This window comes from Oncorhynchus mykiss, chromosome 8 (assembly GCF_013265735.2).
Source record: "Oncorhynchus mykiss isolate Arlee chromosome 8, USDA_OmykA_1.1, whole genome shotgun sequence".
Lineage (NCBI taxonomy): Eukaryota > Metazoa > Chordata > Actinopteri > Salmoniformes > Salmonidae > Oncorhynchus > Oncorhynchus mykiss.
In genome coordinates, this window is record NC_048572.1 from 4,467,329 (window position 1) to 4,484,630 (window position 17,302).

The 17,302-nt window shown below is 47.3% G+C and overlaps 1 protein-coding gene across 1 annotated transcript in view; it reads left to right on the top strand.

Moving 5' to 3' along the window:
* LOC110529269 overlaps positions 1–16,476 on the top strand; it is a 22,021-nt gene extending 5,545 nt beyond the window's left edge. Inside the window, exons 2-4 of the mRNA XM_036984591.1 lie at positions 1,043–1,345; positions 4,763–4,998; positions 16,293–16,476. Of these exons, the coding sequence (XP_036840486.1) occupies positions 1,066–1,345; positions 4,763–4,998; positions 16,293–16,412 (636 nt within the window). The 5' untranslated portion in view covers positions 1,043–1,065 and the 3' untranslated portion in view covers positions 16,413–16,476. The remainder of the gene's footprint in view (positions 1–1,042; positions 1,346–4,762; positions 4,999–16,292) is intronic.
* Positions 16,477–17,302: the final 826 nt, after the last annotated feature.

A 17,302-nucleotide genomic window follows, 5' to 3' on the forward strand; every position in this document is an offset into this window, starting at 1 on the left:
AGAGAGGGAGGGAAGGGGGAGAGAGGGAGGGAAGGGGGAGAGAGAGAGAGGGAAGGGGGGAGAGAGAGTGGGAAGTGGGGGGGAGAGAGAGTGGGAAGTGTGGGGGGAGAGGGAAGGGGGGAGAGAGAGAGGGAAGGGGGGGGGGAGAGAGAGAGGGAAGGGGGGGGGAGAGAGAGTGGGAAGGGGGGGAGAGAGAGTGGGAAGGGGCGGAGAGAGAGAGGGAAGTGGGGGGGAGAGAGAGTGGGAAGGGGGGGGAGTGTCCAGTGAAACTTGTTTTGTTTTTCTTTCTGCTCCATGGAGCTCGTGTCTTTTGTTGTGGCGGACGCTTGGAGTTTCAGCAGGAACTGTGGTTTCACCCTGGGAAGGCAGCGTTGGGTACCGTTAGGCAGCTTTACGCCAGATCTGTTGGCTGACACTTATCAGGAGCAGCTCTGCTCGTGTGTGTGTGTGTGTGTGTGTGTGTGTGTGTGTGATGAGCGATGGCATATTGAGAGCAGCCTTTCCAGGCGTACGCTACGTCTCCATACTCTGTGACTGCTGCCTCATGACACCGATGTGAAAGGGAACTCACAAACTCCAAAAATCAGGCTGATTTTTTTAAACTGACTTTTGAGAAATTGTGTGTTTTTTTTGTTGTTGCAGTGATTGTGGTGTGGTATTACCACACATCCCCATGTGTGTTTTTTTTTTTGCACCTGTTATGAATGTCAAATGATGAATCATTCCATCCACTTCCTCAAGTTCAGCAGCTCTGTTATTACTACAGCTTTGATTGCTATTAAGACTTCTTCTTTTTTTTTTCTCCCAAAGAATTGCTGGTCGCCAAAGTGAAGTTCCACGTGATTTACAGTAACTTCATCCAATGTTTCCCCCATGTCTCTGTCACAGACACTAAAGAGGAGGGCCTTTATCTCACTCACTCACACACTCTCACACTCTCACACTCTCACACTCTCACACTCTCACACTCTCTCACACTCTCACACACTCACTCACTCACTCACTTACTCATCCTGTTCTAATGTGTCCCTCTCTCCTGTAGGGAGACTACCGCTGAGGCTCCTAATGGATGATGAGGAGGAGGACCTGTCTCTTCAGCATCCTGCCTCACAGTGCTGTTGCACCCCCTTCAGGGACATCAAGTTCCACACCATGGACAGCAGAGGGTCCAGAGACGCCGGGGACAGAGGGGACACCCGGGACAGGTCTACACAGATGTCGACCGGACCCAATGCCATTGTCCCGCGGTCAGAGGGACACAACATCATGGTTCCACAAGGGCACAACAACAACACTTTGCCCTGTGGGTTACAGGACAATCGCCAGGCCATAATGCGTCTCCATGGTAACAACCACTAACACACATAACATCAAACCTACACTGAGTTTATAAAACATTAAGAACTCCTGCTCTTTCCATGACAGACTGACCAAGTGAAAGATATGAAACCCTTATTGATGTCACTTGTTAAATCCACTTCAATCAGTGTAGATGAAGGGGAGGAGATGGGTTAAAGAAGGATTTTAAAGCCTTGAGACAATTGAGACATGGATTGTGTGTGTGTGCCATTCATAAGGTGAATGGGAAAGACAACAGATTGAAGTGTCTTTGAACAGGGTAGGTAGTAGGTGCCAGGCACACCAGTTTGTGTCAAGAACTGCAACGCTGCTGGGTTTTTCCAAGCTCAACAGTTTCCTGTGTGTGTATCAAGAATGGTCCACCACCCAAAAGACATCCAGCCAACTTGACACAACTGTGGGAAGCATTAGAGTCAACATGGGCATCCCTGTGGAACGCTTTCGACACCTTGTAGAGCCCCATGACCCGACGAATTGAGGTGTTTCTGAGGGCAAAAGTGGGGTGTTAGTAAGGTGTTCCTAATGTTTGGTTTACTCAGTGTATTTCAAATGCATGAATCAAACACAGTGTGGTTAGGTCTGACCAGAGGACAGTGGTAGTGTGGTTAGGTCTGACCAGAGGACAGTGGTAGTGTGGTTAGATCTGACCAGAGGACAGTGGTAGTGTGGTTAGATCTGACCAGAGGACAGTGGTAGTGTGGTTAGGTCTGACCAGAGGACAGTGGTAGTGTGGTTAGGTCTGACCAGAGGACAGTGGTAGTGTGGTTAGGTCTGACCAGAGGACAGTGGTAGTGTGGTTAGGTCTGACCAGAGGACAGTGGTAGTGTGGTTAGGTCTGACCAGAGGACAGTGGTAGTGTGGTTAGGTCTGACCAGAGGACAGTGGTAGTGTGGTTAGGTCTGACCAGAGGACAGTGGTAGTGTGGTTAGGTCTGACCAGAGGACAGTGGTAGTGTGGTTAGGTCTGACCAGAGGACAGTGGTAGTGTGGTTAGGTCTGACCAGAGGACAGTGGTAGTGTGGTTAGGTCTGACAGTCGTCTCATGTTTTTTTTTTACATGTTTCATACACATTCTTACAGTTTCTCATTCAGGAGAAAAAAACAGACAGAGGCTGGAAAATACACACACACACACACACACACACACACACACACAGACACACAGACACACACACACACACACACACGCACATTTGAATAGAAGGTTGCGTGATGTAATGTCAGTGTGACATCACTCTAACAGCGTAAAACCGTTGAGTAACGCAGTCTGACTGCCGCCTGTTTATCAGACCAGTGAGAGGTGACCATTTTGTTCTCAACGTCTGGGTCAAAGTTCAGACACGTAAACACAGCCTACTGTTCTAACCTGCAGGCTGCAATTATTATGATCCGTGACTTGTCGTAGACACTAGACACTTTTTCCCCCATTTATTCATTTATTTATTTATTTATTTATTATTTTATTATTTTATTTATTATTTTTTTATAGTGTGTGACCTTTTACCTCTCTCACCGACATCCAGTTTAGGACTCTGTTCCCCGTCTCCAGCCTTCTCCATCTCTTTGTGTTCCTGTCCATCCCTCACTGTGGACTAAGAAACATCCAGATCTATTTTTGTTACACAAAGATAATTGTTTTCTTAATGGCTTTGACAATGGAAGGTAAAGGGTGCCAATGGTCGGTGACTAAACTGCCAGAGTGCTCTGACTTGTGGCTCTTCTAGGGAGGGTGTCATTAAGGTTGTTGTTGGTTTAACTTTAATGTTTGAGTTTCTACCGGTTACCGACACGCTCGTATAGAGGGAGTTTCTACAGACACGCTCGTACAGAGGGAGTTTCTACCGACACGCTCGTATAGAGGGAGTTTCTACCGACACGCTCGTATAGAGGGAGTTTCTACCGACACGCTCGTATAGAGGGAGTTTCTACCGACACGCTCGTATAGAGGGAGTTTCTACCGGTTACCAACACGCTCGTATAGAGGGAGTTTCTACCGGTTACCGACACGCTCATATAGAGGGAGTTTCTACCGACACGCTCGTATAGAGGGAGTTCCTACCGACACGCTCGTATAGAGGGAGTTTCTACCGACACGCTCGTATAGAGGGAGTTTCTACCGACACGCTCGTACAGAGGGAGTTTCTACCGACACGCTCGTATAGAGGGAGTTTCTACCGGTTACCGACACGCTCGTATAGAGGGAGTTTCTACCGACACGCTCGTATAGAGGGAGTTTCTACCGACACGCTCGTATAGAGGGAGTTTCTACCGACACGCTCGTATAGAGGGAGTTTCTACCGGTTACCGACACGCTCGTATAGAGGGAGTTTCTACCGACACGCTCGTATAGAGGGAGTTTCTACCGACACGCTCGTATAGAGGGAGTTTCTACCGACACGCTCGTATAGAGGGAGTTTCTACCGACACGCTCGTATAGAGGGAGTTTCTACCGACACGCTCGTATAGAGGGAGTTTCTACCGACACGCTCGTATAGAGGGAGTTTCTACCGACACGCTCGTATAGAGGGAGTTTCTACCGACACGCTCGTATAGAGGGAGTTTCTACCGACACGCTCGTATAGAGGGAGTTTCTACCGACACGCTCGTATAGAGGGAGTTTCTACCGACACGCTCGTATAGAGGGAGTTTCTACCGACACGCTCGTATAGAGGGAGTTTCTACCGACACGCTCGTATAGAGGGAGTTTCTACCGACACGCTCGTATAGAGGGAGTTTCTACCGACACGCTCGTATAGAGGGAGTTTCTACCGACACGCTCGTATAGAGGGAGTTTCTACCGACACGCTCGTATAGAGGGAGTTTCTACCGACACGCTCGTATAGAGGGAGTTTCTACTGACACGCTCGTATAGAGGGAGTTTCTACTGACACGCTCGTATAGAGGGAGTTTCTACCGACACGCTCGTATAGAGGGAGTTCCTACTGTTTCATTACTCTATAATTTGACTGTAAGAAACTAGAACCAGTTTAGTGTTACTGGCGCCGGTACAGCGGCGTCATGCTAAAGTAAACACCGTGAGTCACCTAGCCTGCCAGCCGCTCTTTGGTGACAGACAAAAGGAGCATTGTGTTTTCTGTTCCTGGCACATAAACACAACCACCAGTAAATCTAGAAAGATTAGCTGCTTGTCACGAGACCAGAGTCGAGGGCCAGTTCTAACTCAAGTCCCCATACTAATCTGTACACTTCAAATAGGGGGAAGAGATCTGTTGTCTCCCTAATCCCTACACCCTTCTCCCCAAAATCATTATTAAAACCCAATTGCAAAACGCTTTGGTTTATTATGATTGGGTCAGCCGCTTATCTCACTAACCGATGGGGAATCGGAGGCTAAATCCAGCCATTATAAAACAACTGAACAATATAAGTTTTTCTTCCCACAGGCAACGCTGGATTCTGTTTGCACTTCCCAGCTCAGTTTGAGCCTATGGACGATCAGGGTGAGAGGCAGAACGATGAGGGGGAGGGTAGGAGAGAGGAGGACGACGACGATGAGGAGGAGAGAAGGAGAATGGAGGAGAGACTAGATGAAGAGCGGGTGGAGGATAGCACGGAGGTCAGGATCGGACGTAAGCTCCGGGAGATCGGAGACCAGTTCCACCAGGACCATGTTCAACTGGTAAGGGTCAAAGGTTAACTATCTGTGTCTGTGTGTTTGGTTGGGTATGGTGCTGGGGCCACCCACTGCCAGACTGCTCTGGCTTGTGGCTCTTCTAGGCCGTCATTGTAAATAAGAATTTGTTCTTTAACTCATTTGCCTAGTTAAATAAAGGTTAAATAAAATAATTCACTGTGAAAAGAAAAGTCCAGACATTTTGCCAACTGGGGTGGCCACAAATAAGCCTGCTAAAAATAGAGCCTTGTCACCGATTCAACCACATTCTGAGCTAGAACCATTTAATATAACCATTCAATAGAACCATTTAATAGAACCATTCAATAGAACCATTCAATAGAACCATTTAATAGAACCATTTAATAGAACCATTTAATAGAACCATTCAATAGAACCATTCAATAGAACCATTCAATAGAACCATTCAATAGAACCACCCCCCCCCCCCAACCCAACACCACAAATTACCAAGCAGATATGCTAGAGGGTGGAGCCTGGTCACAAAATATAATATAATATAATATACTCATAAAGTACTATTATTTACACTTCTGAAGTACAGTGAACATCAGGATCGACTACTCTTTCCATGACACAGACTGACCAGGTGAATCCAGGTGAAAGTTATGTTCCGTCATTGATGACACCTGTTCAATCAGTGTAGATGAAGGGGGGTTAGACGGGTTAAACATCCTTAAGAGAAGCACCGGTGCGTCAATCAAAAGTAAAATTATAGAAAAAATATTTTAAAAATCCCCATTTAAAATCCATCAATTTAACCTAGACATATATCTGCTTTTCTGCTTTTCTGCATCTTATTCCACTACATCGACCTATCGGTGGCCTTCTGCATCTGGAAGGCGGCTTGGCTGCATCTCATTCCACTACATCGACCTATCGGTGGCCTTCTGCATCTAGAAGGGGGCTTGGCTGCATCTCATTCCACTACATCGACCTATCGGTGGCCTTCTGCATCTGGAAGGCGGCTTGGCTGCATCTCATTCCACTACATCCACCTATCGGTGGCATTCTGCATCTGGATGGGGGCTTGGCTGCATCTCATTCCACTACATCGACCTATCGGTGGCCTTCTGCATCTGGAAGGCGGCTTGGCTGCATCTCATTCCACTACATCCACCTATCGGTGGCATTCTGCATCTGGATGGGGGCTTGGCTGCATCTCATTCCACTACATCGACCTATCGGTGGCCTTCTGCATCTGGAAGGCGGCTTGGCTGCATCTCATTCCACTACATCGACCTATCGGTGGCCTTCTGCATCTGGAAGGCGGCTTGGCTGCATCTCATTCCACTACATCGACCTATCGGTGGCCTTCTGCATCTGGAAGGCGGCTTGGCTGCATCTCATTCCACTACATCGACCTATCGGTGGCCTTCTGCATCTGGAAGGCGGTTTGGCTGCATCTCATTCCACTACATCGACCTATCGGTGGCCTTCTGCAGCTGGAAGGCGGCTTGGCTGCATCTCATTCCACTATATCCACCTATCGGTGGCCTTCTGCATCTGGAAGGCGGCTTGGCTGCATCTCATTCCACTACATCGACCTATCGGTGGCCTTCTGCATCTGGAAGGCGGCTTGGCTGCATCTCATTCCACTACATCGACCTATCGGTGGCCTTCTGCATCTGGAAGGCGGCTTGGCTGCATCTCATTCCACTACATCGACCTATCGGTGGCCTTCTGCATCTGGAAGGCGGCTTGGCTGCATCTCATTCCACTACATCGACCTATCGGTGGCCTTCTGCATCTGGAAGGCGGCTTGGCTGCATCTCATTCCACTACATCGACCTATCGGTGGCCTTCTGCATCTGGAAGGCGGCTTGGCTGCATCTCATTCCACTACATCGACCTATCGGTGGCCTTCTGCATCTGGAAGGCGGCTTGGCTGCATCTCATTCCACTACATCGACCTATCGGTGGCCTTCTGCATCTGGAAGGCGGCTTGGCTGCATCTCATTCCACTACATCGACCTATCGGTGGCCTTCTGCATCTGGAAGGCGGCTTGGCTGCATCTCATTCCACTACATCGACCTATCGGTGGCCTTCTGCATCTGGAAGGCGGCTTGGCTGCATCTCATTCCACTACATCGACCTATCGGTGGCCTTCTGCATCTGGAAGGCGGCTTGGCTGCATCTCATTCCACTACATCGACCTATCAACGGCCGAGCTACAGCGTTTGTTTTTTGTCAGACCTTGAGACATCCTGAAAATCAGTCTTCTTCTACAAACGTGTGTAGCATCCAAACTATTATGAGAAGGGGAGTCTCTCACAAACACGAAGGGGTCAGGAAATTCAAAATCAAATGGCTAAAATAATCCATTGTATGACCTTCTCCAAATCTGTCTGAGCTGGGCCTCTCTGAGCTGGGCCTCTCTGAGCTGGGCCTCTCTGAGCTGGGCCTCTCTGAGCTGGGCCTCTCTGAGCTGGGCCTCTCTGAGCTGGGCCTCTCTGAGCTGTGCCTCTCTGAGCTGTGCCTCTCTGAGCTGGGCCTCACTGAGCTGGGCCTCTCTGAGCTGGGCCTCTCTGAGCTGGGCCTCTCTGAGCTGGGCCTCTCTGAGCTGGGCCTCTCTGAGCTGGGCCTCACTGAGCTGGGCCTCTCTGAGCTGGGCCTCTCTGAGCTTGGCCTCTCTGAGCTAACTGTTGTGTAATAAAAATAATAATAAACACTTGTTCTCCGTTAAAAGCTGACGTTTATCTCAAAAATACAACGGGAAATAGAACCATATTGCCGAGTCATTTACCATTAAAAAAAAAAAACATATACCTGTAAACCAAAATAGACTGTCCAACCGATGATATGAATCATGGACGCTATACTAGACAATCGTTGATGAACATAAACACTGACGTGTGTTTGTGTGTTTTTTGAAGGATGTCTATGGTGTCTGTAGTATATGTAGGCACCTGATCTGAGCCATAAGGGAGACTATCAACCACTGAAGTAGTGAACGCATCAGTTGTCACAAAATATGAGGTCTTTTCGGGAAGGTAGAAAGAATGTAATACAAGCAAAACATTTGAGTAAATCTGATTTGAACCGATGCCACATGCTACAACTGAACAGAAAATGTAAACGCAACATGTGAAGGTAAAGATCCCAGAAAGTTTATTTCTCTCAAATGTTGTTGCACAAATTTGTTTACATCCCTGTTAGTGAGCATTTCTCCTTTGCCAAGATAATCCATCCACCTGACAGGTGTGGCATATCATGAAAGCTGATTTAAACATCATGATCATTACACAGGTGAACCTTGTGCTGGGGAAAATATAAGGCCACGTTATAATGTACAGTTTTGTCACACAAAAAAAATTGGCATGCTGACTGCAGGAATGTCCACCAGACCTTTTGCCAGAAAAATGATTGTTAATTTCTCTATCATAAGCCACCTCCAACATCGTTTTAGAGAATTTGGCAGTACGTCCAACCGGCTTCACATGCTCAGACAACGTGGAACCACTCCAGCCCAGGACCTCCACATCCAGCTTCACATTCTCAGACAACTTGTAACCACGCCAACCCAGGACCTCCACATCCAGCTTCACATCCTCAGACAAGGTGTAACCACGCCAACCCAGGACCTCCACATCCAGCTTCACATCCTCAGACAACGTGTAACCACGCCAACCCAGGACCTCCACATCCAGCTTCACATCCTCAGACAACGTGTAACCACGCCAACCCAGGACCTCCACATCCAGCTTCACATCCTCAGACAACGTGTAACCACGCCAACCCAGGACCTCCACATCCAGCTTCACATCCTCAGACCAGGTGTAACCACGCCAACCCAGGATCTCCACATCCAGCTTCACATCCTCAGACCAGGTGTAACCACGCCAACCCAGGACCTCCACATCCAGCTTCACATCCTCAGACAACGTGTAACCACGCCAACCCAGGACCTCCACATCCAGCTTCACATCCTCAGACAACGTGTAACCACGCCAACCCAGGACCTCCACATCCAGCTTCACATCCTCAGACAACGTGTAACCACGCCAACCCAGGACCTCCACATCCAGCTTCACATCCTCAGACAACGTGTAACCACGCCAACCCAGGACCTCCACATCCAGCTTCACATCCTCAGACAACGTGTAACCACGCCAACCCAGGACCTCCACATCCAGCTTCACATCCTCAGACAACGTGTAACCACGCCAACCCAGGACCTCCACATCCAGCTTCACATCCTCAGACCAGGTGTAACCACGCCAACCCAGGATCTCCACATCCAGCTTCACATCCTCAGACCAGGTGTAACCACGCCAACCCAGGACCTCCACATCCAGCTTCACATCCTCAGACAACGTGTAACCACGCCAACCCAGGACCTCCACATCCAGCTTCACATCCTCAGACAACGTGTAACCACGCCAACCCAGGACCTCCACATCCAGCTTCACATCCTCAGACAACGTGTAACCACGCCAACCCAGGACCTCCACATCCAGCTTCACATCCTCAGACAACGTGTAACCACGCCAACCCAGGACCTCCACATCCAGCTTCACATCCTCAGACAACGTGTAACCACGCCAACCCAGGACCTCCACATCCAGCTTCACATCCTCAGACAACGTGTAACCACGCCAACCCAGGACCTCCACATCCAGCTTCACATCCTCAGACAACGTGTAACCACGCCAACCCAGGACCTCCACATCCAGCTTCACATCCTCAGACAACTTGTAACCACGCCAACCCAGGACCTCCACATCCAGCTTCACATCCTCAGACAACGTGTAACCACGCCAACCCAGGACCTCCACATCCAGCTTCACATCCTCAGACCAGGTGTAACCACGCCAACCCAGGACCTCCACATCCAGCTTCTTCACCTGCCGCATCGTCTGAGACCAGCCACCCGGACAGCTGATGAAACTGTGGGTTTGCACAACCGAAGAAGTTCTGTACAAACTGTCAGAAACCGTCTCAGGGAAGCTCATCTGCGTGCTCGTCGTCCTCACCAGGGTCTTGGCCACTGGCACGCTGGAGAAGCTCTTCATTAATGAATCCCAGTTTCAACTGTACCGGCCAGAAAGCGTGTATTGCGTCGTGTGGGTGAGTGGTTTGCTGATGTCAAAGTTGTGGGGTTATGCTATTAGCATAAGCAAATTTATTTCAATTGACTGACTTCCTTATATGGGGTGGCAGGGTAGCCTAGTGGTAGAGCGTTGGGCTAGAAGCTTTTGTCATGTAGCCTGAATTAGCCTAGCCCCGCCTAGCCTAGCTAGCTATCTTATCTAGCTTCCTTCTCTCGGTTTGATGCCAAGTCTTTTTTAATTAGATAGGATGATAAATAACTGGTAAGAAGAACTCTACTTGGGTGAGTCAATATTCCGTGCTTGTTTTCTCTCTCTCCCAGTCTGTGCCTGTTCCAGCGCTCCCACTCCCACACATTGACACAGTCGGCCGCTCCCCACTCGCTCTCAAGCTTCACTCCGTTGATCGATATGCACATTTTTATTTAACTTGGCAAATCAGTTAAGATCTATCACACCACACTGTCTCTGCTATCACACCACACTGTCTCTGCTATCACACCACACTGTCTCTGCTATCACACCACACTGTCTCTGCTATCACACCACACTGTCTCTGCTATCACACCACACTGTCTCTGCTATCACACCACACTGTCTCTGCTATCACACCACACTGTCTCTGCTATCACACCACACTGTCTCTGCTATCACACCACACTGTCTCTGCTATCACACCACACTGTCTCTGCTATCACACCACACTGTCTCTGCTATCACACCACACTGTCTCTGCTATCACACCACACTGTCTCTGCTATCACACCACACTGTCTCTGCTAGCACACCACACTGTCTCTGCTATCACACTACACTGTCTCTGCTATCACACCACACTGTCTCTGCTAGCACACCACACTGTCTCTGCTATCACACTACACTGTCTCTGCTAACACACTACACTGTCTCTGCTATCACACTACACCGTCTCTGCTATCACACCACACTGTCTCTGCTATCACACCACACTGTCTCTGCTAGCACACCACACTGTCTCTGCTAGCACACCACACTGTCTCTGCTATCACACCACACTGTCTCTGCTAGCACACTACACTGTCTCTGCTATCACACCACAATGTCTCTGCTATCACACCACACTGTCTCTGCTATCACACCACACTGTCTCTGCTATCACACCACACTGTCTCCGCTATCACACCACACTGTCTCTGCTAGCACACCACACTGTCTCTGCTATCACACCACACTGTCTCTGCTAGCACACCACACTGTCTCTGCTATCACACTACACTGTCTCTGCTAACACACTACACTGTCTCTGCTATCACACTACACCGTCTCTGCTATCACACCACACTGTCTCTGCTATCACACCACACTGTCTCTGCTAGCACACCACACTGTCTCTGCTAGCACACCACACTGTCTCTGCTATCACACTACACTGTCTCTGCTAACACACTACACTGTCTCTGCTATCACACTACACCGTCTCTGCTATCACACCACACTGTCTCTGCTATCACACCACACTGTCTCTGCTATCACACCACACTGTCTCTGCTAGCACACCACACTGTCTCTGCTAGCACACCACACTGTCTCTGCTATCACACCACACTGTCTCTGCTAGCACACCACACTGTCTCTGCTAGCACACCACACTGTCTCTGCTATCACACCACACTGTCTCTGCTAGCACACCACACTGTCTCTGCTAGCACACCACACTGTCTCTGCTAGCACACCACACTGTCTCTGCTAGCACACCACACTGTCTCTGCTAGCACACCACACTGTCTCTGCTAGCACACCACACTGTCTCTGCTAGCACACCACACCGTCTCTGCTATCACACCACACTGTCTCTGCTATCACACCTCAATCATTACAGCGTAGTCATCTCTATTGTGAGGAAGAGGGAATCATTTGCATAGTTTCATAGAAGCACATTTACACAATGGGGCGGTGAGTGGGTACTAGTGTCCACTTGAAAAATAACTCAATTCAACTCTTTCTTTTCTTCTTTAAACATTCCTCTGTTAATGAGTAAAAACCCTGGGACCCCATATGTTGTACCCTTCCTTATCTGTGGTGTAAGTATTAGGCCATGCATGGGGTCTGTTTGCTAAGGTGAGGTGTGGCTGACTGATTATCAGTCTGATTAGTTTGGGAGAGCGAGAGTTCGACAGACAAAGAGATACGGAGGATGTGCAGTGTTCAGCGTGTGAGAGCTACTTCTGACTCTGGGTAGATCTGTGCCGGCTGTTTTATAAGAGGAACTAAAAATAGAACTGTGACTCACTAGCTACAGATACTGCCAGTAACGTGACGATTACCCCCTCTGGCTGGATGTGTCTGTGTGTGTGTGTGTGTGTGTGTGTGTGTGTGTGTGTGCGTGTGTGCGCGCGCGACAGAGAGAGAGATAAGAGGGGCTTTTATCTAAAAGAGACAGCAGAGACAGTTCTTTTTATTTGGAAAGATCTGATAATATTGTCAACACAAAGCCTGTCGCAGTAGTGCTGAAACACAGGATCTGCTGCTCAGGACACGTGACATCCACACTGTTTCTGTGTGGCCTCTGTCACACACTTCCACATGACGTGAGGCTGTGTGAGCTAATGTTTAGCTCCAATTAGCTGTCAAGTCCGTCTGTCTGTCGAAGGTGCGATCATGTCTAACTTGGCAGGTAGCCTAGTGGTTAGAGTGTTGGGCTAGTAACCAAAAAGTTGTTGGGTTAAATTGCCCCAAGATGACAAGGTAAAAATCTGTCGTTCTTTCCCCTGAACAAGGCAGTTAACTCACTGTTCCCCGGTAGGACTGTCATTGTAAATAAGAATTTGCCTAGTTAAATAAAGGTTTAAAAAAAAAACTAATGTTTGATGAGGTAGGGGGCGGGGGAGTGGGTTTAGGTGTTACCCATCTGTTTTTAGGAGGGCAGTAGACAAGTCCTTATTGTATTTGGTTACCATGTGTGACCACACACACACACACACACACACACACACACACACACACACACACACACCAAGTGTGACTGAAAATGAAGCACTTCACTATTGTTCCTTTCAAGAAAGCAGTGTCCAAAACCCTCCTTATACAACAAATAAAGTACTTTCAGAATGTATTGGACTTTAATTAAACTCTTGACTTTTTCCTAATTGTGTTGTGTTACAGCCTGAATTTCAAATGGATTACATTTAGATGTGTGTCACTGGCCTCTACACACAATGCCCCCATAATGTCCAAGTGGAATTATGTTAAAAAAAAATAATAATTACAAATCAATTCAAAATTGAAAACTGAAATGTCTTGAGTCAATAAGTATTCAACACCTTTGTTATGTCAAACCTAAATAAGTTCAGGAGTAAAAAAAAAATGTGCTTAACAAGACACATAATAAGTTGCATGAACTCACTCTGTGTGCAATAATCGTGTGTAACTTGATGTTTGAATGACTACCTCATCTCTGTACACCACACATACAATTATCTGTAAGGTCCCTCAGTCGAGCAGTGAATTTCAACCACAAAGACCAGGGAGGCTTTCCAATGCCTAGCGAAGGGCACCTATTGGTAGATGGGTTTTTAAAAAAAGCAGATCTTGAATATCCCTTTGATCATGGTGAAGTTGTTAATTACACTTTGGATGGTGTATCAATACACCCAGTCACTAGAAAGATACAGGCATCCTTCCTAACTCAGTTGCCGGAGAGTAAGGAAACTGCTCAGGGATTTCACCATGAGGCCAATGGTGACTTTAAAACAGTTACAGAGTTTAATGGCTGTGATAGGAGAAACCAGAGGATGGATCAACAACATTGTAGTTGCTCCACAATACTAACCTAAATGACAGAGTGAAAAGAAGGAAGCTTATAAAAAAATATATTTCAAAACATGCATCCTGTTTGCAATAAGGCACCAAGGTAAAACTGCAAAAGAAATGTGGCAAAGAAATTAACTTCATGTCCTGAATATAAAGCGTCATGTTTGGGGCAAATCCAACACAAAACTGAGTACCACTCTCCATATTTTTAAGCATGGTGGTGGCTTTTTCTTAAATAAATAGAAACGGAATAGAGCTCAGCACAGGCAAAATCCTAGAGGAAAACCTGGTTCAGTCTGCTTTCCAACAGACACTGGGAGACAAACGCACCTTCCAGCTGGACAATAACCTAAAACACAAGACCAAATCTACACTGGAGTAGATTACCAAGACGACAGTGAATGTTCCTGAGTGGCCCAGTTACAGTTTGGACTTAAATAGGCATGAAAATCTATGGCAAGACTTAACATAGCTTGAATATTTTTTTGTTGTAAGAATAGTGTGCAAATATTGTATGATCCAGGTGTGCAAAGCTCTTAGAAACTTACCCAGAAAGACTCACAGCTGTAATCGATGCCACAGATGATTCTAACGTGTATTGACTCAGGGGTTGTGATTAAGGAAATTAGATAATTCCGTATTTCAATTTCCAAAAAATTCTTAAAACATGTTTTCACTTTGTCATTATGAGGTAGATGGGTATGAAATACTTTCTGTATCTGAGGGACAAATGCCTGCCTTGGAATCCATCCCCTTTTTTTATATTGCATTCTGGGAAAAATGTACACCCATTGTTACAGAACATTTTAAAATGGCATCAAAACAGGTGCTTATTGTAATCAATGGTCTAAATAAACAGTGAAAGCAGTTTCTCCACTGGCCTCGTGGGAGTAAAACAGGCACTGCAACATAACATTAAGACGCTCAATTAGGTTTGTGTTCAGTAGCACTGGTTCAACTAATTTCAGACAGCCTACTACTCTGTGGAGAGAGAGAGGGAGAGAGACACAGACAGACATACTACTACTCTGTGGATGGAGAGAGACACACAGACAGACTACTACTCTGTGGAGAGAGAGAGGGAGAGAGACACACAGACAGACATACTACTACTCTGTGGAGGGAGAGAGACACACAGACAGACTACTACTCTGTGGAGAGAGAGAGGGAGAGAGACACACAGACAGACATACTACTACTCTGTGGAGGGAGAGAGACACACAGACAGACTACTACTCTGTGGAGAGAGAGAGGGAGAGAGACACAGACAGACAGACTACTACTCTGTGGAGAGAGAGAGGGAGAGAGACACACAGACAGACAGACAACTACTCTGTGGAGAGAGAGAGGGAGAGAGACACACAGACAGACAACTACTCTGTGGAGAGAGAGAGAGAGAAACACACAGACAGACTACTACTCTGTGGAGAGAGAGAGAGGGAGAGAGACACAGACAGACAGACTACTACTCTGTGGAGAGAGACAGACAGACAGACAGACAACTACTCTGGAGAGAGTGAGACAGACAGTATGACTGATGCTTATGCAACCTGCTGAAATACCCAGCTTGACTTTTCAGTTAGAAAGCCAACAGGAGACGCGCTTGAACAGAGATGAGGGAAGGAAGAGGAGGCTTTTAGTGGTGGGATAGATGCAGCTCCTGGAGGGAAGGAAGTGGAGGAAGAGAGGCTTTAGTGGTGTGATAGATGCAGATCCTGGAGGGAAGGAAGTGGAGGAAGAGAGGCTTTAGTGGTGGGATAGATGCAGCTCCTGGAGGGAAGGAAGTGAGGCTTTAGTGGTGTGATAGATGCAGCTCCTGGAGGGAAGGAAGAGGGGGAAGAGAGGCTTTAGTGGTGTGATAGATGCAGCTCCTGGAGGGAAGGAAGTGGAGGAAGAGAGGCTTTAGTGGTGGGATAGATGCAGCTCCTGGAGGGAAGGAAGTGGAAGAAGAGAGGCTTTAGTGGCGGGATAGATGCAGCTCCTGGAGGGGAGGAAGTGAGGCTTTAGTGGCGGGACAGATGCTGCTCCTGGAGATGGGAGGTTGAGGAGGGAGACTAGTAACTTGTTCACTCCTTGCGGGCTCCAAGACAGCCCTTAGTGACAGAGCCCAGTTCTGTTGCACACCAAACACAAAAATAACTGAGACAGAACTGCTGTTGTGGAAATATCCGATCTGCTCCGGTGTTGTGTCTAGACAGCTGGTTTACCACCAGTTACTGTGTTATTTCACCTCAACCATGATGTCATATTGAACTCAGGAAGCACCACAGACGGTGTCATTCGTGGTTTCCAATAACTTGTTGCTGATGGCAACGTCTGTGATGATAGTTATGGTGGTGGACAGGTTACTTACTGTAAGGCACTATGTAAAAAAAAAAACTATAGAACTAATTCTGCTTGATATTTATCTTCCTCCCGCTCTCTTGTCTTCCTCACAGTTCCTGCGGCATCAGAGGGATGTCCTGCCAGTCTGGATGCATCTCACGATGGCCCTCTATGGCTTCCTGTTTAACAGAGGGCCTCCTGCCATTCCCCGTCTGAGAGGACAGGAGAGATGAGGGAGTACCTCGCACAAAAAAACCCTCCACCCGTCTCAGAGGGCCCCCCGCCCCCCCCCCCCCCCCCCCCCCCCCCCCCCCCCCCCCTTTTAGATGGCACTGTATGACGGGACACGGGTTAGGGTTCCTTTTTTGTTGTTTTTTTAAAATCAAAGATGAAGAAGAGAAGAACTGGTTCCTGCTGGATGGAGACCTAGAATCATCTCTCCGTCCCTCTCTCTCTCTCAGCCATGCTGTTAGAAGACAGATATTTTCTAAAATAACTGTAAAATATAAAACAATTATTATAATTTTTTTTTTTTTATATATATATATATATATATATATATAGATGAGAGAGGTCCCTTCAAGAGAAGACTTTATGGTGAACTTCTACTCACTCACTCACTCAACCACGAACTTGACAAACTTCCAATGTATTTTCTGAACTGGCAAAACTCCACGTATCTCGATGTTTCACACTGGTCTATATTTAAAGGAGAAAAAAAAAGGTTGTGATTTAATGACTCTGGTGGTGGGGTCGTCAAGACGAGCGCTGTCAGCATACGTGACTTGTCGATCTCTGGTGTAGATTGAGCTACGTTGTTTTATCCTATGTCTTTCAATGGTGCCGTCCACCAGCAACTCAGTCTGAAGTGGTTTTAAGATTCAGTCTGAATGAGATGAATGACCGGTCTGTTTTTTATTTAAATGATCAACAGGATGAATGCATGTATAATTTAACATATGTGTTCTGAAAGATCCTAAGATTATATAGGTCTGTCAAAGTTGAGGACAACTTTTGATAAACTCTGACAGAGACAAGATTGGATTTTCAGGATTTTCTTTACCTGGCAGAATTGACAATCACAAACAACAGACCCTGTGATGATACAAATGGTAGTCTCTTG